We start from the raw sequence: 21,604 nt of genomic DNA on the forward strand, positions 1-21,604 counted from the left end.
AAGAGTTCTCACCAGTCATACAAAGAACGTTGAAGGGACGTTGATTTGCTGTATTTGGAATCAGCCTCTGTTTTGTCTATTTGTTTAAAGGCGGGTGTAAATCACTTGCAGCTTTAGTCAATTCCACATAAATTGGGGTGCATCAAGGTAACGTGTGAATTGACAAGTGTACACACCCTGTTGGGGTTTTTTTGCACTGCAAACTTATTATTTCTTCAAAGTTTTTGCAATAAGGCTGTACATTCTTTAATGCAAGAGATCCCTGGGCTCTTATCATGGTCTATGTTTTTACCATTTAGGGACTCCAATAATCTCATCATTTTAACAAGAGGTCAGTCTGCAGTAAGCAGTCATCAAAATTAGTTCAGGAAATCATATTTAGTAAAATTAGTGTCAATTTAGCATTCAGAACATTTTATTTAGTAGATAGTAAAATCTTAATTAGCATCACAGAAGTTGCACCTTTCCTTGACACTCGAGTAAGCATTTTGTTCAGTTTTGTTCATCTTTTGTGATGAGCTACAATTCCTGAAAGTCGAAAGCCCTTTTAGCTGTTACCCCAATCTTTAGCTCCCTTCACTGATTCTATAGCAAATTAACATTAGGACAGTTGTTAAGCAGCTCCAAAACATTAATACCTCCAATTAAAAGAAACATGTTATCGAAATGAAATAATTTAAGTTTTTGTGATTAAACAGTGATATGTCACATAAAAAGATCAACCTTATGTTTTAGTTTGCTACCCTCATAGTCCCTTCATACTTCTGTCTTTATCATTTTTCATGTGGTCTTGTGTTCTATCTTGGCTATGTTTTATTGGGCCCCTTGATTATTCTTCAGCTTTTTAATTACAGTTTTTACGCCCCTTACCCCCTGCTTTACCTCTGCTGTTTTGCCCTTGTTTTATCTTCTATACCTGTGAAGTCTCCCAGAATCTGGTAAACCTCTTCTCAAAGTCTATATTCCCACCGGACTTGCTAATGAATGTGGGAACTTGAAGCTAGTTGAAATGGAGCATCTCCCCATGGGGGCAGCTTAAGTTTTAATTAGCAAAGTTAATGGGGCAGAGTGGGATCAACAGAGTGAGAGTCAGAGATGCAAAGGGAGTGTCTCCTGAAGCAAATGAGTTTCCTGAATCTGATGGATGAAGACATATTTAAAAAGGTTGACAGCATCAGGACACATCTTCATCCTTTTGTTCTGGTGAAAAAACCCAAAGGCTATTCCTTACAGGATGGGGGCTTTTGATGAGGCGTATTTCCCTGTTTGTAGACTTCCTCTTGATCTGCATTAAAACTACCTTAATATTTTTCTGATTCCTCATTTGAAGACCAGCACAGCAATTTCCATATATTCGATAATTTGTTTAGTTCTGAATATTTTAGGTTTTGACCACTTTTCAGTAATGCATATTCCAGTGGCTGAGAAACTAAATGATGTATCTAGAGTTGTAGTGATTTCTACTCCACTGATGAACATCATGCTGCACCTGAATGACTCTGAGCAAAGCTGCCCTCCACCTCTTAAATCTTCACAACAGATATATCCCAGTTTTATATCTGCCTGCATACATGAGTGGGCACCGAGGTTTTAAAACTAAATATTTAATACGATTTTATTAAAATGACAAACCAGTGCAATGAGGGCAGAATCATGAACTGCTTTGTCTTTGTTTAAAGATTAGTGTGGGTCAGAAGCGTACATGTTCCTCAGCAGCTTGAACAAACTTTTTGGCTTTTAGTTAGTGTTTATATTATATATATTTTTTTTTTTATCACAGCAGTTCATTAATTGTTATACGCTTACTCAGCTAAATCAGAAGTTGTCAGATGACTCGGCCTTTGTAAGCTGTGTTTTTGAGGGGGACGTGCTGGAGTATCAATCACTCATCATGAACTTTGTGGACTGGTGGAAGAACCACCTGTGTCTTTACACCAGTAAGACCAAGGAGATGGTGATCGACTTCAGGAGAAGACCCCCACCTCACTCCCCCGTGAACATCCCCATTGGCAGGATATAGAAACTGGGAAGAGTTTCAAATACGTGGGTGTTCACATCAATAATAAACTGGGCTGAACTCATAACACAGATGCCCTGTTTAAGAAGGGCCAGTTTTGCCTCCACCTCCTGAGAAACGTGAGATCCTTTGGAGTGAGCAGGCCCCTGCTTAAAACCTTCCATGACACTCTGGTGGCATCAGCCCTCCTCTACGTTGTCGTCTGCTGAGCCCCTGGCAGCACAGAGCGGGACAGAAAAAGACTGAAAAAACTGGTGAGAAAGGCCTTTTCTGTCCTAGGCTTTACTCTGGACTCAGTGGATGAAGTGACTTAGAGGAGGGTGCTGTCCAAGCTTACATCTATCATGGACAACACCTTTCACGCCCTGCACCAGACTGTAGAGGAGCTGAACAGCTCCTTTTGTGAAAGATTTTTAAACCTTGTTTGTAAAAAGGAGTGCTACCGCTGGTCATTGATCTCTACTGCTATCAGACTTTACAATGCGACACTACAACGGCAGTAACTTGAGCAATGTATAATGTGCAATTAATATTTAATACTTTATATTTGATACCCAGTGTAATAGCTATATATATAAATACCAATCTATATAAATACCCAAGTAATTACCCTGTGCAATAACACTGTATAATAATCCAGCTAAATAAGAGAATTCAGCTGACATATATAAAAAATATTAGTTTTCCAGTCTTATAGAAAGACTTGAAAACATTTCCATGAGTGTTAAATTATTTTAATTTGGATGCACTGTATATACCCCATGCACTTTTTTTCTTCCTTTGGCAGCTTCTTCTTTGAAGGTGGGGAAATTTACTGTAACAAGTAAATATAGATAAAGTCAATCAGTCACTTCTAACTTACTTTTTGAAGCTATAGTCAAGCTTTTAGCATAATCCAGGTAGCCACCTGTTGTCAGAGTTAGTACAAATACCCTAATTGGGATTGTTTATTGGTATTTTGTGACTTTAAAAAAGCTTAAAAAATTTTTAATGTAATAAATCAGCCAGTTCCTAAAGCCAAGCGTTAGAGATGATTCATCTTGATGGAAAACTCAATGGTGGGGAAGTTTTAGACTAACCTAAACTATCAACTTTAGGTAACAGGAAGGATTAGAAATGGCTCATAGTATAACCATTAACCAGGGCCCAAATGAAGAACTGGATCAAAGGTCAAACTACCATGCACAGAAAAGTTCACTTTGAATACCTTTATGCTCAGCTTACAGTCATTGGTGCTTGTGAAGGTAACCAAAGTGCCTTCTGGTCAAAAACTTTGATTGCAGTGGAGGCAAAGAGGATTTGCTTTTAATTTTCTTTAAGCAACCTGTAGCTGTCTGATTTTTAAACAACTAATTGAAAAAATAACAATGAATCACTTTGCAAAATAATTGTTATTTGCAGCCCTAGATGTAATGATATGAAGGGCAACTTTCTGTTGATCCAGTCATTTCTTAAACCACTGAGTCAATGAAGCTTGAAACCAATTACAGTAGGTGATTTGGCAATATCCTAAGTCAAGTCAAGTCAGCTTTTATTGTCATTTTCTACATATGTGCAAGACATACAAGGGAAATGAAATTACGTTTACTCTCTGCAATATACAAATATACAAGAAATATACAAGACTGACATTTAAAAACTGACATAAAGTGTGGGACATGACAGGTAAGAGTGGTAAGATAAACATGCAACCCCAAACATGCATCATAAGTTTTTCTTTTTTGATAAATAGATCAACGCAGGTATATTGGCAAAGTTTTTTTGTCGAATATATACAGAATATTTAAAGATTGTGATTTACTTCCAGGAACATTCCTTGTGTCCATCTAGTTTAGAAGTCTTTTCATTTTTTTGCTTAGAATAGCGGTCAAATGTCCAACATATTAATGCTGGAAATTTTATTGCCAATAATTTTTTTATCAAAATTTTTATTTAAGAAAATCAACAGAGTTGTTTCTTTCTGATCCGTACGAATGGATGTATGTAAACCTCTGATCAACACTGCCGGTTTTTTTCTAAACTTGTAATCGACTTAGAGGGTAGGTCTGCTTATTTGCTGAAACTGTGACAGTAAGTACTTATAGAAAGACTGGAAAACATTTACATGAGTGTTAAATGAAATGGTAAAATTCCACACTAAGCTTGGATTTGTTTTTTTCATTGACTTGATTTGGAGGGGTTTCGTTCTCTGAAATGCTTCTCTCATTTTAAGGCAACTACATTTGTATGCCCTTAAAAAATGTCATAGTAGTCATATTCTAAATGTACCTCTTAGTATCAGACATGATGGCACATAATTTATAATTTGTCTTTTGTATTTTTGATAGGTTTCTGGCAAAACATCTTCAGGGGCTTCATGATGTTTGAGGAGAAGGAGGACGGGACAAACAACGACACAAGCCTTTCACCAATTCAGCAGAAAAGACCTGCTGTAAGAGCTCTGCTTGCATACTTCTCTCCCACTGTCCCCCTGTCTCTTACCCTGTGCGCGCTAATCTCAAACGCTTTGTTCTTCACAATCACTAGAGAACACGCTCGGCCCCCTGTGCTTAATTCTGTTTGATGTTTACCAAATCACAGAATGTGATGCATCAGTGACTCATGTCGAGCCATCAGAAAATGAACAGAATTTTCAAAGGATTACTAAATACTGCATGAATACAAAACTTTGCCTACACACTTAAATTATTCACTGTTTCTCCTCCTCCTTCCTTCCTTTATGCATTTTCCTCAGAATTACTTTGGCAGTTGAATTTATTGTTATTGAAATGAAAGCTTTGTCACTGCTATAGTGTCTTGTCTTAATTCTGGCCTTTTTTGCCTTTGACTGAATCTTCTGGAACCCATCTTTGTCTTTTCAGTCATTGATTTCAGGAGATTCATTAGCTCATCCCTGTAACTCCAAGCCATCCACTGTAATGCCACACACAAAGCAAGATAATAAGCATATGTATTTATCATACTAAAAATACAATTGACAAGGAGTCAGATTGCAGAAAATACCCAGACCTTGGTTAATCATTAGAAATTACACATTTTTGCTTGTTCAAAGAATAACTTATTCATTTAAAATACTATTTGTATTATTGATTCTCAAAGGGATCAATACTGATCTTTTTGTAATGCTACATATTTCTTGCTGACATGGTGATAAAATAAACCAACGGAAGTAAATGGGACTCTTAAAGAGCTTGGGTTAACGCATTGCTTAAAGAATGGTCGGCTTACCACAGACCTGCTGGCAAAAGGCAAGGCCTGAAGCAGAAAGCTGCTTTTTATAGACCAATAGAGAGCAGGAGAGTCATGGCTGCTACAAGCCAGATGATGAATATTGTTATCCTCACAATGCTGAGGGCACAAAAAAAAAATGATATTTGATTATTTCCCAACATCTTTTGCTATCTGTATCTTTGGATAAAAGGAGAAAATTCACCATTCCGCTTTGTTAAAAATCTCCTGATGATCCATATTCCAGGGTGTTTTCTTCTACTCTATCAGGATTGTTTTTTTGTTTTTGTTTTTATTTAAGTCTGGCCACTGAGAATGTCATGGTAGAAGATCAGATAAATAATTTTGGTCTTAAATTGTTTTTGATAATCTACAGAAAGCATATTAACAGCTAGATTGATAATTTCATGGTAAGGGCAACATATTAGTCCCGTTGCTTAGGATACAACAAGGTTCCTATTTGTAAGAGAAACAGACCCAAAGCATTATACCTCATAAAATGTTTTTTTTAGCATGTTTTATTTCTTTTTTACACTATACCCAGTGATCATAGCAAAACAGAAGGACTCAGTTTTAGTGGGAATATTTCACTAATTTATTTGATTTGGTTCTTTCACAATCACATTAAAAGCCACACACCTATGAAAGTGACCCAAACTGATCGGATACTGTATACTGCGAAAAAAATACAAGTCCATTTTTCATGAAATAAGTCTATTTCACTTGTTTCAAGCAGGTAAGACAATTTCCCAAAAGGAGATAAAACAACTAAATTGTCTTATTTTAAATGCTTAATATTTAATCACTCTAAGGGCAAAAATACTCATTCCTTTGACAGATCGTCTCTTTTGCCTACTCAAACTAAGGTCAAATACTTATTTTAAGAATTTTTTACAATTATTCTTAGATCAGTTTTTCAGTGCAACATCACATTGTAAGCACAGCAGCTGCTATCACAGGCAGCAGAGCTGCAGATTGGACAGCAGTTTGGTCAGTTAGTATGCAGCTGAACAGAAATAAACAGCACAGAATTGAAGACTGTCTTGCTGCAGTGGTTACTTAGAAAACAAGGTGTTAGAAGCATTCAAAAGTATGGAACAGATAAGACATTTACGTTGTCTAAATATCAAAATAACTTTAAAGGGATTAAAACTTTATAGCCAATTTTAATTTATTTTTCAAAATTGTAAAAACTTTGACTTCCTTGAATTTTTATTATTGTTCATGTTGGAGTGGTGGCCATATTGTAGGTTCAAACTTCAGACTTCCAAAAAATGTACAATTGCAGAAACCGATAAAAAAGGAATGATTATTCTCTAAATGTAGCAGTCCGATTTGCCTCCTTATGCTATTAAACTGAAAAATCTCTTCTAAATCTCAAGTCAATTTCAAACTCGCCACTTTTTATTTTTTAGGATATAACAACTCATTTTTTATACATTGAAAAAAAAATAGATTTGTCTACCATTACTTTTGTGAACTATTACAATCCTAGTAAATGGAGATACATAGAATAGTTTTTGTTTTTTTAATGGTTCATTGAACACAGTGTAAATCAAGAGCATAAAAAAATATATTTTAAAGCTAAAGAAAAAATGACTAGATATTAAAATAAAGTTTCTGGGATGAGATGAGTATAAATTACTTTATTTAGATGTAGCAGTATTATGTAACCCTGAAAAGGAAGTTTTATTTGCTGAAATCAGATCTTTAAGAGAATGTTTTCCTTTTTTAAAGCCCCTATCAGTTAAACTCGTACATGTATCTGTGTGGACCTCTAGTCTGTTTGTGTGATATATTTGTGTCCCTCTACCTTGCAGTTGTCATGGGAATTGAAGATCAAGAAAAAGGTGACTGTCCCCTCCCGTCTGGGCATGCTCAGACCCTTTATGGGTCAGTGCTGCCACCAGTGCACACCAGACAGCCTGGTGAGTCCATCATCCATAAATGCATCAAAGTAAGACACAAAAAGGAGACAACATTTAAGGTGGAAAACTAGACTGCTGACATAAAAAACAACCCTAAATTTAACTTGTGTGTAGATGACCAAGTATGCTGGCTTTTTACAATGTGATGTTTAACCATCAGCATTAAAACGTGGGTCATAATTGACGTTGCAAACGGTCCCCATTTGAATAAATCCAGGCATGTTATGTGAAGTCCGTTTAGCATTTGTAATACTCCCTTGTTGCAGATTTTAAAGGAGTATTAAAATTGAATAGGTAAAGTTTACTATGTGCTAAAATGGAGTACATTTATTTTGCTGAGTCGTCACCATCTCAGTTTTTCTTTTCCCATGTTCAGTAAGTTTCTGAGCAGCTTTGACTGAAGGTTTAATCCTTTACACTTAGTCTATAGGTGCCCCATGCAGTCAGGCAATTATTACATTAAGTAACCAAAATAGACTTAAGGTCCCTGCAGTATCAGCTCCTTAAATTGTTTTGGGGGATAAATTGATCCATCCTGAGAAAGCATCTGCATACTGATCAGTGCTTTTTAGTACTGTTATATTGCTGAGCTTTTACTTAGTATTTAAGGTCTGCAGTAATGTCACATTTAAGTGCTTCATACACTATCTGAATTCAAGCACTAGTAGCTGGCTTTTCTGTAGGGGCGCCTGGTAACGGTCTGCCATTGGTTGCTGCAGTTTCTAAAGGCTGAGTTATTGGGCTCTGCGGACACTGCGCGAGCCTGAACGAGCACTGCCGGCATTTCTAGTTAATGCCGATGCTGGTACAGCATTTTTGTAAAATGTGGAGAAGTATGCCACAAAACCAGCGGAAAAGTCATGAGAGAGAAGAAAAATGCTTCACACAGACAAAAATGTCTGCTTTACCGATTGAAAACATTATTTATTACCAACTTAGTTGTGTTCATGGCAAAGTTTTAGATGCAGGTAGAACTATGAGAAGGTAGCAATTTTTTCATGTCTTTGTCAAGGATATAAAACTGTAAAAGTTCAGATTCTATACAATGTGAGTAAACTAAGTTTATAACTCGTATGTTTCTCTTACCTTTCTTTTTCATTGTCTTCCTACTGTTCTTAAAGTAATGATTTTTTTTTATCTATCAAAAGTAGGATTGTTGCGATGATTTGAGGATCTCGATTTCTAAAATTTATTGAGGCATATGATCTGCCTAAAGGGTTTGCTTGATATCAGATGCACTGTGTTCTGGGCAGGCGGCTCCGGCTAATGATAGCCTACCTTGCTGATAAGCGAATGCGGAGTGCGGTTATCAACAATGAAAGGAGAAATCTATTTGTTTTATTTAAATTTGGTTTTGGAATCAAAAACAAAGAGTGTGTAACTTTTGACCCTTAAATAACTTATAAGGGATCTGTTTCATTTAAATAGTGCTATGACTTTAAAGTAAAAAAAATCTAGAACACAATATGCAAATGAAACTTTATGCACTTTTTGTTTATTGCAATTTTCATTAGAGAGCTAGCTTTTTTTTTTCTTGTTCAAAAAGAACTAAATTATCTGCATGTATGTATTTCTATTATCCATAAAAGAAGCTTAAGTAACAATTAAACAACATGCAAGGATTTTTATTGTCTGAGCACTTTATTAAATATCAGAATATTTGATAAAATAATTAATTGTTAGGATGATAATTCGATAAAACTGCTTACGGAGTTTGATGGTTCACAAAGTAATGTCTTAGTGCATATGTCTTACTGGTTGCATGTGCCCCTTTGCATTAGGGGCTCACACATGCGTCAGGTAAAAACAAAGCTTAAGATTTTCCAAGTCTGATAGTCTGGGCAGTCTAGGATAACAGAGCTTATTCCAGACTTGTAGTGGGTTTTTGTCCACAAAGTGATCATCTATATTTCTCAATGTTTGAGTACTTTAACTGCAGGCATGTAACTCATAATACTGTTTTGATACCACTGATAAGCATAGTCCAGATAGGAGGATGATATGACAAAGCAACTCGGTTATAAATCTAATATAATTTGAAAGCCGGTTTATTTTCTTTTAAATTGTGCTATATTTATAAGAAAAATATACCTGTGGGTTTCACAGCAGACCTAAGTTTATGAAAGACACTCATGAAAAATAACACATTCTGTCTGAATAAAACAAATATATTTTGCTGTCGATTATAATTTTTGGGCAGTTTTTTTTCCATATGTTCTCTCTCTGCATATCAACAATACCATATGGTGAGTCAGAGTAATATTGGTTTGCGCAAATGATATTCCATGAAGGTATTGAAGGTATTATATGACTTTGCTAAATCAAAACTGGATCTGGCATCAAAACTAACAGGCAACATTAAAGGGATAAGGACCTGTGTATTAATGTACAACCAAATAGAGAAGTTGCTCCTATTTACATATTTGTCTTTGTGAACTAGGAGAGTGTGAGAATATGTTACCTGGAGCTGCAAAGGGATAGGAATAGGAAGAGGAGCAGAAACACTAAATATGACACCTTTGTGCTATCTAAACATTAGTTATGTTTTGAGCTCAACATTTTGATCATTTTTAAAATTGTGTTTATTTATTTTTAATTCTCTTTGTCCTGGCTTTTTGCCCCTACAATGTGCTGTTCTTTTTCATGCAAAGCATTTTGAATTGGCCGGCTATTGAAATGTGTGAATAATATAAATAAACGTGCCTTGCTGTACCTGTAATTCTGTCAACATTCCAGAGTCTTTATTTTTCTCCATCCTGCCTCTTTCTATTTGTATGCTTCCAAGGTCTTCCTGAATTCAATGCAGTGGGAAGGTGGTTTGTCTAGCTGTCTATTTCACATTTATCCAAGATTATTCTCTCTGAGTTTGTTCTGCTCAATGTCTTTTAAAATTGACTAAACCCTTGCGTATGATCCAATAAATGTTGGGCTGGTCATGTCGTTTATCCCTATTCTTCTCTCCCTGCCTCTTTGGCTTGTTGAAGCATCAATTTTGCTTCAATTTCCATATTTCCTTCAGACAGTTTAACCTCCTTGTTCAATTTGCTTGTTTTTGTTTACAAATGTGGGATTATTTCTGTGATTTTAATTAAATTTAAACATCCAAATTTATTTGATTTTTTTATCGTCTAGTGCAAGATGCGTGACCAAAACACTTTCCTTGGCTTCCACAACCTGCTGAATGTCAGCGAGAGACAAACCAGGTACTGATGTTATCTACGGTATTCAGGCTCATCCTTTTGAAGCCCTTTGTGTTCCAGCACGTTTACCAATGCCTGTTACTTTAAATAATGACCTTTTTTTCTTTTGCAGATATCGAGGCTGGCTAGTTCGCAGGGTGTGCTGCGTTTTGTTTGTGAGTGGGTGCAAGGTTTACGGGAGTCCTGTTGGTGACAGGCTGGAGAGAGTCTGTCAGAGCAACAGGTACCTTAAGAGAAAAACTGTGGGATAGGGAGGTAGGTGCAAGGATGCCAGAGGAGTGTAAATAAATGATAGGCCATGATCCAGAAAATGAAACGGGCTGCAAGAGCTTTGGCGTAGAAAGGAGAAAGAGACTGGGAAGATAAGACACAAAGATACAGAAAATGGAGGCTTTCAGCCGCCTCTGTACAGACTGAATAAAAAGTAATGGGCTAACTCTGGACCATGTTCCCGCTTTCTCTATCTCTGTCACATAGTCCCCAGTATCTGTTGTTTTCCCTCCTACTGTGTAATTGAGTTTAAGCTTTATGTAATCATGTCACTAAGGACTGCTACTCTTGTTGTTGTCATGTTTCTGGAAGGCGGATGTTTGTCCAAGTGCAGCACAAATGCAGCTTTGTGCCATTTTAACCCTGCTGTCCTGTGACCGTGTGTTTTAGGGTGAGGAAGGTGCTCGGAGAGTCGCATAAAGCTCCAGAGGGGGAAGACAGCCGAGGGCAGCACAGTCTTCTCTCACCATTCCTTCCCCTCATTAGCACCTGCATTTCCTCTGGCCTCTTAAGGTTTGTGTCTCTGCAGTTGTGTGCATAAAGAGTTGAAAATAAGGGCTTCAAGACATAATGCTTCGTATTTTATCTTTTTCCAGTTCTCATTACATATTAGGTTTATAAATATATATTTTTTTATATATATATTATTGCACTAAATATTAAAATTTTTCCTGAAATGTTTATTTTACTTAGTGATATTCAACAGAATTAAAACCCATTAAAATGTAAATAAGCAAGCAGTGAAATGATCCTTAAAAAAATACTGTTTGTGTTGCCAAAGCCTTGCATAACCTATTTTCTTCCATCAAGCTTCATTGCTGCCCAGTTAATGAGCCAGTTGTAGACATGTTTTAAATTATAATGAACAAGGACCCCAATGAAAAAAAACTGAATTATCCCTGACTGTCCTCATGTTTTAAAGACTCAACAGAGCTCTGGATCTGAGTTGGAGATGTTCTCCTGCTATGTTTAGCCTTTGATATACACAGAATAGGTGCGGGATAAAAAAAGAAATATATTATATTTCTGCCTGATATTTTTTCTCTTAATAACTGATAACAGCCATAAGCTGCAGCTGTAGTTGCCATGGTGAAGAGGCTATTGGGTTAAAAGTAGGATCAAATACTGCATGTTTAGAATGGATAGAAAACATGAATAATCAAGAGTTTTTTATCCTATGTATGTAAAAAAGATAAATATCAGCTTCTTTATCTGTATGTATTTAGTATTATTGCTAAATGATACTTTATAGTATAAGTTTTTATCTCATGTAATTACCCAACATAAAAGATGCCTTACTGCGCTCTTAATACTTTTGTGAACATCTCATGTTTAATTGTGTAATTATAATCTTTCCAAATCGTTGTAATCATGCATGCATAATCATCATAATTGTCTCTCTTCCCAGCCTGAGAATGGCAGTGGGAAAAATAAGTGTTTTTATATCATAAATATAGATATATAAGAGCCATATTTAGCTGGGTTTTGTTTTCATTTATATTCAGTTCTGATGCAGTAGTCAGAGTAATATAGTTAAAAACTGGTATTGACATCAAGAGAAGTGTAAATATTTTAAGAACATGCCATCATCAGCTGGTATAGCAATCAGATCATTATAATGACTTGAAATGTATTTCAAAGGTCTTTGTGAAAGAGGATTATGACACATTGCCAAGCAGCATGGCTACTGTACAAAAGGTTAGCAAACACTGCCTCTATGGCTTAATTAACCAGTACAAGACTTTATGTATACGCCCTGATCTTCAGAGGGTGTCCGCACATTTTAAAAAGACATGCAATCTTGTTTGTACATGCAGAGCTTCACACAAGGTGCAAAGTGATTTTCATTTGCAGCTCAGCAGACGCGTGCTAACCCTCTTCTTCAATATGCAGATATTATAGCAGAGACAAAACCACACAACTTTATGGGTGCAAATGCAAAGCAGTTTTTCAAAGCTGAATCTGAACTGTAGCTGCAGTTTTCTCATAGGTTAGCATTTCTGAAAGTCAGGTGTAAACTCACCCAAAAATGTCTGTGGTCTTTGTGGCCAGAAAGGGAGATTTGGTCTAAAATGAGAAACTTTAAAGAAGAAAGTGCTTGTATGACAATTTTTCTAAAGCTACTTGTAAACATGTGGGTTTTTTATGGTCAAAGTAGTCATAGAATTCATGTAAGTTTGGAACTTTTGATTTAATTCAGATCAATTGTGCCGAGTGGACCTTTTGCAAAGTAAAAGGGACACAGTTTCACAATACTTATGATTAAACGTCTGAAACTTTACATGAACTGCAAGTGTAGTGAGTGGGAGAAGTAAACTATGAATTACATATGAATTAGAACGAAGGACTGAGAACCTTCACCAGCAAGTTGTGTTAAACATCACAAGAACGTGGGATTTATAATAAGACTGGTCAGTGGCATTTGGGTATGCAATTTATTTGTACACAAATTATAAAAAGGTTGGAGTTAAGGGGTTAAAGGGCAAAAGACAAAAAGACTGGATGAAAATACTCTTAAATGAAAAAAAAAAGTGAAGATATCAGGAAGGAGTCTGCAAGACCAAAGGAGTACTGAGCAAAACTGATATGAAGATATAGAATTAGGAAAGATGAAGTATATTATAAAATTGTTCCACTTTGACCCACCCCTCCACATCCCAAAACCTAAGGGGAAACACTAACTGTAATGCCTAACTTTGCTTTTGGTTGGAAACGTATATGAAAATATAGATCAGACCCAAAGTGACACATTAATTGTAATCTGTCCAATTTACCATCACTAGACAACTGTCATGGAGAAAAAGTAAAATGCTGTACCTGAGGTACGAGTCGTTGCTGTTTTGGCCTTCATAGCACAGGCCTTGGTCTCTGTGGAGGTGCCTCTCAGGCAAGTCTCAGCACAACAGCCCTCAAGAGCCAGGAAGTCGCTCCAGGGATGTAAGGCTGTGCTAACAGTTGTTGGAATTACCTTTAAATTATTTCAAATACCTTAAATACCAAAATAAAAACCTTGCTGTTCTCCTTAATCTGACCTGACCTCTTACTCTTGCTTGGGCAGACTAGTCAGATTACGGTGGGCCAACCAATCAGAAGGGGAACAGTGTAGTGTGAGTGTACCCTTTTCATTAATGTTTCCCTTAACTTCAACAAGAATGTTTTAAGAAAGTGAATGATAAAGAAATGACAGTCAACACAATCAGAAATAATGTTTGATTTATTGTTTATGATCATGGTGACGGCCTACCAGTATTACCCTGGGCTGCTGTTAGGGAGGATCACAGTTTAAATGAGGATTTTGAATGTATCTATGCTCATATGGGGCCACTCAAAATGGCCTTCATAGAGAGTTTATATTTGTTTGCTTCATTCCACCTACGTTGCATTGGCCATAACTTCTGAAAAGATTAATGTGCTAATTTTTGCAACTGTGGATCCTTTCATTTACTTTCCTATGTTGTTACTTCTTTGTAAAACTGAAAGAATGTCTCTTGAAGTTGTCAGCATATGATTGACTGACAACAAAGCCTCAAACATGAACAGCATCATCTCATGTGATTGAGACATTTCAAATGTGGCTACTTCTAGATTCATGATCATCTCAAGATGACTGTCCTTGTGGCACAATCTTGTCTCAGGGTGACTTTTATTGCCATGAACAATTCAGGTTCTCGAATCCTCTTGTGTTCTTTCAGCTACTGACTGTTAGAAATTGAGTTAAATGTCTGATGAAATATAGCTAACATTCAGCCATTTTTTCCTCCTCTTGAAGCAACTTTTCAGGCTTTTCTTGTGGTCTAACAAATCTCTTTTCAAAATCTTTCTCCTCCATTTCTGCTCTCCTTTTTTCTTCCTCATTTACAGCAAAGACCTTTGTCTCCATCTGCAGCTGTCACCCTCACAACCCTTCCTCTTTATCGCTTTCCGCTTCGCCTCCTCCCCATGTCATCACTCATTCCTATTCTCCCTACTTTGTCTCACTACAATCTTTCTCATTTACATGTTTTTCAGTTGGACTTCATCCTCAATTCTTTACCCTTTGCTGCTGGCATTACTAACAGCCATTTCTCTTTAGGTTTTAGAACATCCTCTCTGATGCCAAGTTCTATCTTTTCTCTTGTATTATCAGAAACACTCACTTTTTTTATTTTTTCTCTTTATATATCTCCATGCCCTATCCTCTGCTGAGCAGATTCATGTCGTGGGTGATGCTGAAGATGTTCTCCTGTGTGTTTGGCAGTATTCAAGTCAACAAGAACCATCTGCCAGCTTTACACAGAGCAGCACAAGAGGTACAATTATCGGGGGGAAAAAATGCATCTTTATATCCAATGTTGTGATTCATACTTGCTTGATAAAATGTGTCGAAAGGGTTTCGGTCCATCCTGTGAAACGTGGAAAGTACCCTTGTCGTTTTTACAAGCAAACTGTGACGTTTTATCTAGATGTGAATCCACGCTGGTGATGTGAAATTAAGCCATGAGGCACCATATAAGATGGTGAACAGCTACAGCAGTTTTTGTTCTTACCCATTATAAAACAAGATAAACTTGTGCATAAACGCTAAATAACTTAAAAACTTTTCAAATCACTTTAACTAAAAAAAAAGAAATAAAAAAAAAAACACAATTCTAATTACACGGTTGGCTAAACAGATGGGAGTTAATGAGACACGCTACAGTTGCAGAGTCCATAAGTGACAACAAATGAATTCCTCAAGATATTTCTGCTGCATTGATCTTACTAAACTGTGTACTTAAGAAGTAGGAGATGTAGAAATGTGTTTTTATTGTATGCCAGCATCACAGATCAGTTATAATATCCATATATGAAGCAGGATTAAGCCAGATACATGTTTTAACAATATTAACCTGTTCTATGAAAAGTACTCGTTCCAAGAGTCGTATTGTTTGAGTGAATACATTTGGTTGATTTTCTTTTCAATTCCAATTGGTAAGTCGTGCATTTGAACATATCGACTTGGTAAGCTTATGAGTCTGGTTGTTATCCCCAGTTTTTTTTATTTTTATTTAATGCATATATATTCATGGTGAATTAATTAACTCTGTCCATTCATCAACAGGAAAGAACGGTATTTGGAAAACTTGAAGCAACATCTTAAAACATCATCCAGGAACTAAAAGCTTGGGTGCAAATGAAACTTTCAAGTACAAAATCACAGTGAGCCCGAGACACTATTTACAAAGTGACTTAAGGACTAAGTGCCATTAACCAAATCCTGATCAAAGTCTAAATAAGGGTTAACTTTTCATCTTGAGGAAAGTAGTTAAAAGGTAGTAAGCAATAGAAAAATACACAAATACCCATGAAGAAAAATACACTTAACTTGATATTTAGCAAATTGAAATAAGTTTGGTATTGCTTATTGAACTGTTATAATAACAATAATGAATGATAATAAATAAATCACCTTGAGAGGGCAAATATTTTGCATTCTAAGTCATTTAAGTCAAAGTTTTGGTTTAAGCAGTAAAATGATGTTCCATAATTTAACTAATACATTACGTATTTTGGCATTTGATTGCAGAACATGATCGTCCAGCTCTGAAAGATCAGTCTGTGTGGAATAATGAATGGCAACCTGAGGAGTGCTTTTATCTGAAGCTTCTTCTGTTCTTTTTAATTCAGGGCCCTCCCCCGGTATATGTGTATGTGCGTCAAAGCGTCACTGACTGCGCTCTCATCCCACTCCTGCTCCTCTGTCACGGCCTGAGAGTACCATACACTGTTTGTCCTCTGCACATTAAAAGCAGCATCCTAAGGTATACATACTTAAACACACAAACAGCAACAAAGTAAGGCATGCTGCAATATCAAGTACTTCCTTTACAGGAAACTTTTTTTCTCAGGTTGCTGGTGTAGATTATCAGTCATCTGGGACATGACAATGCTTAGAGCTGTAATAGAAGGCAACTGGATTTCTTCTCTCATTACCTAATGACAACTCATCTGCCTTCCAAAAGTCCTCCTTAGTTCTGAAAAGATATCAATCTGGGAGCACTTCATCTTTTCACTGTATTTATTGAATGTTTAACAGTCGTGCTTTCATATGTCTTGTACAAGATGTGCAAATTGCTGACTTAAAACAAGGGTCCCTTGCACTGTTGTGTGCAGATTTTGGTTGGGGAATGCTTTTAAAAAAAGAGAGAAAAAAGCCATCTGTGTTTGGCAATAAGAACAGCATAACAGAAGTGCTGGCCTCAGATTTGATGTTTTCAGAACTCAAGGATCCTATTTGATGAGATCAGTCCAGTTCCCCTCCACTGAAGCACCAAGGAATGCTGCAGATAAAATTTCTAATGGCACACATGATATTCTTCATTTAGTCATTTTAAAACAGAAACCCACATCCAGTAATTTAACTTTTGGAATCAAAATTGAATTTACAAATTGTGTTTATGTAGGGGATTGTATGTTTATCTTCTAATGTCCTTGTATTATCAATCATACTTTTCAAGGAAGTTCAGCAGCACATAGAGAACATAGTTTCCTCTTCCTTGTTAGCGTGTGTGGCTGGCCCTGAGGCATAGGTTATGTTTACATATTAACATTAAAATGACAGTGAAGACCTTGAACTCTGAAATCTTTATCATTATTTTTCTTTATAGATCAATCTTACAAAAAGTGGGTGTGGTCCTGCTCCCTCCTTCTGCAGCAACTGAGCTTGAAGCTGAAACGGACCCTCTCTACTCTGCTGTAATGACCTCTGTAAGTCCCAGATGTCTAAGTTTTTCTTTAAATGGTAAAGGACATGTTAACTGAAATTACAGATGATTTTCCATAGCACCCACATCACACGATTTCTGCTGCCGTTGAGTACTGATCTGTTGTTTAGAAAGCCCTTCATACGCCCCTAAGGTGTACCTTGAAGTTGAAATAAACGCCATTTCATCATGTTTACGGAAAGATTTATGAAACACTTTGTTCAGCCGTTAAAAAAAGCTTTATTGGAACAGTGAAGGGGTTTTACTTCTTTATAGCCCCCGGTCTCAAACTCTGGTCCTTGAGGACCGGCGTCCTGCAAAATCTAGATGCATTTCTGCTTCGACAAACTGGACTCTATTATTAGCTCATTAGCATAGATGAATACAAGCTTACTTCCCAAAAAAAGATGTGCATTTATGTCAGACTCACCAGTCGCCACAGGGGTTATGCCGAGAAATACCTGGCGGCCTGCTGTGAATTACCGCCCCTCTCGCACACTGATGAGAAAACGGATTGAAATATGAGCGAAAAGGGAGCTTTTTGTCATAATTGGTTTAAGCGATCTGAGCCAAATGCAGAGAACCACTCGGAGACCAACAGGTTTATTGAATGTTGATGAAACACAGAAGTAGGAGCTGGAACTCAGTGGACTGGTGAACTGGAAAGTATTTGAAGGAGAGGTCACAGTGATCAGTTCAGGGCCCGTAGGAAAATTGACTGAGGCTTGACTATACAGTAGCTGGAGAGAAACTCACGTGTGAGGGGGCTCTTGTTAATCCTTGAATCCAGTTTGTGGGGAATTAATCCAGAGGAGAGGGAACTCGTTGGAGAGCGGACAGGTAGACATACGTTGGACCCAGAGGAGTAAGGGAGCGGACTGTCACTTGGTTTTCCGATGAGGACTTAAACGAATCATGTTGAGGTTTACCCCTGCTCAGTGTGTACTCAGTAATCCTTCCAGGGGGAGAAGGTCCAGGTTTTCCAGTTAAACAGGAAAGGCTTCCTGTCGAAGAGCAAAGACAAAAACAAGATTAGACTCGGAGAAAACAAAGCTTCGGTTAGACTCTGCTAATCTCAGCTTGGCTAGAGTACCCAAAACTGGCAAACACTCTGGTGTCAAGGTAGTGACAGCCCGCTGCTCAAATACTCCTCTGGTAATGATCCAAGTGTGCAGGGAGGCCCAACGAGGAACAGGGCACCACCTGGTGGTGGAGAGAAAAAAACACAAAAACAACCCACACAAACTGGATTCCTAACACTTTTAAACATATTCTTGATGTCGTAGGGAAGTCGTATTTAAATTTTTTATTATTTTGGCTTAAACATGTATATAAATGTACTCTTTATGAGACCATATTATCCCCAAAGTTGGAAAATTTCTATTTAAAAAAAAAAAATCCTGTCTTAAAATCTGTGTTTTGTTTCTCGTTATCTTATGCAGGCCAGTTAGTTATACTTGAGCTTATACACCTATATTCGACCAATCATATATCAAAGGTCATCTGTCAATCAAATTTTTACGGTCATGGCATCACAGTGTTGTTGCTAAGTACTACTTGGTCCCAATGTAATTTCCCATTAAGAACCTACTAGCACTAAGTTGCTAACTGGTAAGCAAGATGCTGCCGAGACACCGGCTACAACCAAACTTGCTTGCAAACCTTCGTCCACAACAATCCCGCCCCCTTGATAACTGACCAATCACATTCACTGTATTCACTTATGTAAAATCGAGCACCGCTCGGGAGAATTCGGAACTGCAACCGTTGGAACAGCCGCTTCCCTACGACTTTAATATTTTCATATTTGTTATGCATGGATGCCCTAAAATTGAGAGTTTTGGTGGATACATAAATGACGAGAATTTCCTGCCCTGTCACGGGAGTGTGCATCACCCTAAACTCTCACACATTGATAAGAAAACGGATTGAAATAGGAACGAAATAAATAACTTTTAAACGTAATCTTGTTGCAAAAGGGGCACATGCCATTCACTGAGCAGAGAACATAGTCATCGGACACTAACTATAACACATAGACTGAAGCGTGTTTCTCATCAGTGTGTGAGAGGGGAGGTAATTCTTGGCATAGGGTTAGGTGAAAACAGGGATGAGCACGTAGGACGTCCTTACGTAAACATGTCACCAAAATGATTAACAATTAGGAGGATCACTTATTTTGATAATCCACCAGGAAAAAGAACATCCTCCATTATACCTTTAAAGGATTTAATTAAGCAGCTGCTCAGATGTTTACATTGAAGCTAGAACTTTTGCTCTTAAGTGTCGCTAATTTACATGCAGGTCATTTACTTTCTTGAAACCAATTTAATAAAAAACATTCATATTTTCATTGCATTAAAAATATGGGCTTTAAACAAGAAAAATTATATTTGTATTTTAAATGCCTTCCATCCATTCTGATTACAACAAGAACCTAATGAAAATAGGCAAAATTTCTGTTGTTTTGCCGACAAAGTGATGGTGTGTTCTTTCCCACCATCTGCAGTATTTATGATGCATGTTTTTCGACCCCACATTGCTCCTAATCGATTGACGGTCACTCTCCAAGGATTAAAATACATAATATATTAGGAGCTCCATGAAATATTGAGTTTTTAGTGGAATATAAGACTCTACAGTATCATAGAGGCAAAAGAATACTTGCAATCAATATTTGGTCAGCTCTGAAGTTTCAGTGAATGTGAATTTAAGCTGTGGTTGCCAGAAACCTATTTAGCCAGTTGGATGTAGCTTCACTGTCCCTAAATGGTAAATAGACCAAACTTATAGTTGTAGTTAGTGACAATAGCGAGACCGTTCCCTCAATCACTCTTTAGATTTGCACACCCACACACAGATCTGGGGTTAAGTGCTTTGCCCAGGGGCACATTAACATGGAGCAAAAAGAAGTTTGAATTGAACCCACAGCGTCTGGTTAGAATGAGAGTACTTCAACTAATGCAGAGAACTTTAAAATATCTTTTTTCTGGCAATGTAAATGTAGATGGAGCCACTCTTAGCGTTAATGCCTGTGCAGGAATTCCTTTTCTTGAATAAGGACCCATCATAGATTCCCAACATCTTCCAAATGTAGATGTAAACGTTATCAGTTGAATATATCTCATTCGACACCAGGAATGAAAACCAGCAATTTGTGTCTGGCTTTTCACTGAAATAATGTTCAGTGAGACAGCAACTTGATTCTTAAACCAAGGTCCAGCAAATCTTTTAAAATATTTATCATTATCTCAGGTTTTTTAGAATAATCTTAAACGTATAACGGAGACCTTCCCTGAAGACCTGCCCTCACCATGTGCACAACCCTATACCCACTCCCGAGACGGAACGCCTATTAAATGTGTGCAAGAGCAGGAACAAGCCCATTTCTCCTCGTGCATGCTATATTTAAAGGTTGCTGTTTGCATTGCTCATACAAGCTTACTTTCCAATAGAAGATCAACAATTTTCCCACTATGTCAGAATTCACCGGTAAGTGAAAATGGGGAGGAGTGCATTGGAATGTCAAAAATGATTGACAATTAGGATTACCACTTATTTTGATGAAGCTGGAAAAAGAACGTCTTCCACAATACCTTTAAGATTTTTCCAGATGACTTTGATAATGGCTTTAGTTATGCTTACTTTCAGAAATAGACATTAAATGATCGGACTTCCTACATTATAGATCAAGCTAAAACATGTAAAATTGCCTCTGTGTTTAAGTATGTATGTCTCTGTAGAACAGTAGTATATGCTCTGTTGACTGAGCTCATGTCACCATGTTATGCAGATTTGTCTTTACAGCCCCAGGTTATTTCAGGCCAATTGCATGAAATTACCTGTGGGTGTATCCTCCCTGTTCGTTGTTTGCATGTAACCAGTGACGAGTAGAAGCGACCCCCACAGAAATCAAATTGCATCTGAATTTTGTTCTCTTTTTTTTTTTAGAAAGAGAAAAGAGCAGGTAATTGTATAAAATTACAGGGTAAGCAATGTGCATCATTTAATTTGGCTGTTTAGTTTATGTGCATTTGGTTCAGCTCACAATCACAGGCATTCTGTGGTGGAGTGTTATCACAGCAAACTCTTCAATCTGAATACAACCTGTCTTTCCCTGCTCTCTCTCATTCCCCATACTCATCCCACTTTCTATTCATTCCTGAAATTACCAGGGGGCTTGCGTTTTTCTGAGATCCCGGTTTTGGAGCTGGCTCTACAAAGCAATGAGAATCGTGT

At 37.1% G+C, this 21,604-nt stretch overlaps 1 protein-coding gene across 1 annotated transcript in view; it reads left to right on the plus strand.

The window, feature by feature from the left end:
- Positions 1 to 4,347: 4,347 nt before the first annotated feature.
- gpat2 (glycerol-3-phosphate acyltransferase 2, mitochondrial) overlaps positions 4,348 to 21,604 on the plus strand; it is a 70,992-nt gene continuing 53,735 nt past the window's right edge. Inside the window, exons 1-8 of the mRNA XM_038277200.1 lie at positions 4,348 to 4,448; positions 7,066 to 7,173; positions 10,306 to 10,376; positions 10,486 to 10,596; positions 11,034 to 11,156; positions 14,833 to 14,932; positions 16,290 to 16,423; positions 17,270 to 17,369. Of these exons, the coding sequence (XP_038133128.1) occupies positions 4,374 to 4,448; positions 7,066 to 7,173; positions 10,306 to 10,376; positions 10,486 to 10,596; positions 11,034 to 11,156; positions 14,833 to 14,932; positions 16,290 to 16,423; positions 17,270 to 17,369 (822 nt within the window). The 5' untranslated portion in view covers positions 4,348 to 4,373. The remainder of the gene's footprint in view (positions 4,449 to 7,065; positions 7,174 to 10,305; positions 10,377 to 10,485; positions 10,597 to 11,033; positions 11,157 to 14,832; positions 14,933 to 16,289; positions 16,424 to 17,269; positions 17,370 to 21,604) is intronic.

This window comes from Cyprinodon tularosa, unplaced genomic scaffold, assembly GCF_016077235.1.
Source record: "Cyprinodon tularosa strain WSP-4 unplaced genomic scaffold, ASM1607723v1 ctg130, whole genome shotgun sequence".
Classification (NCBI taxonomy): Eukaryota; Metazoa; Chordata; class Actinopteri; order Cyprinodontiformes; family Cyprinodontidae; genus Cyprinodon; species Cyprinodon tularosa.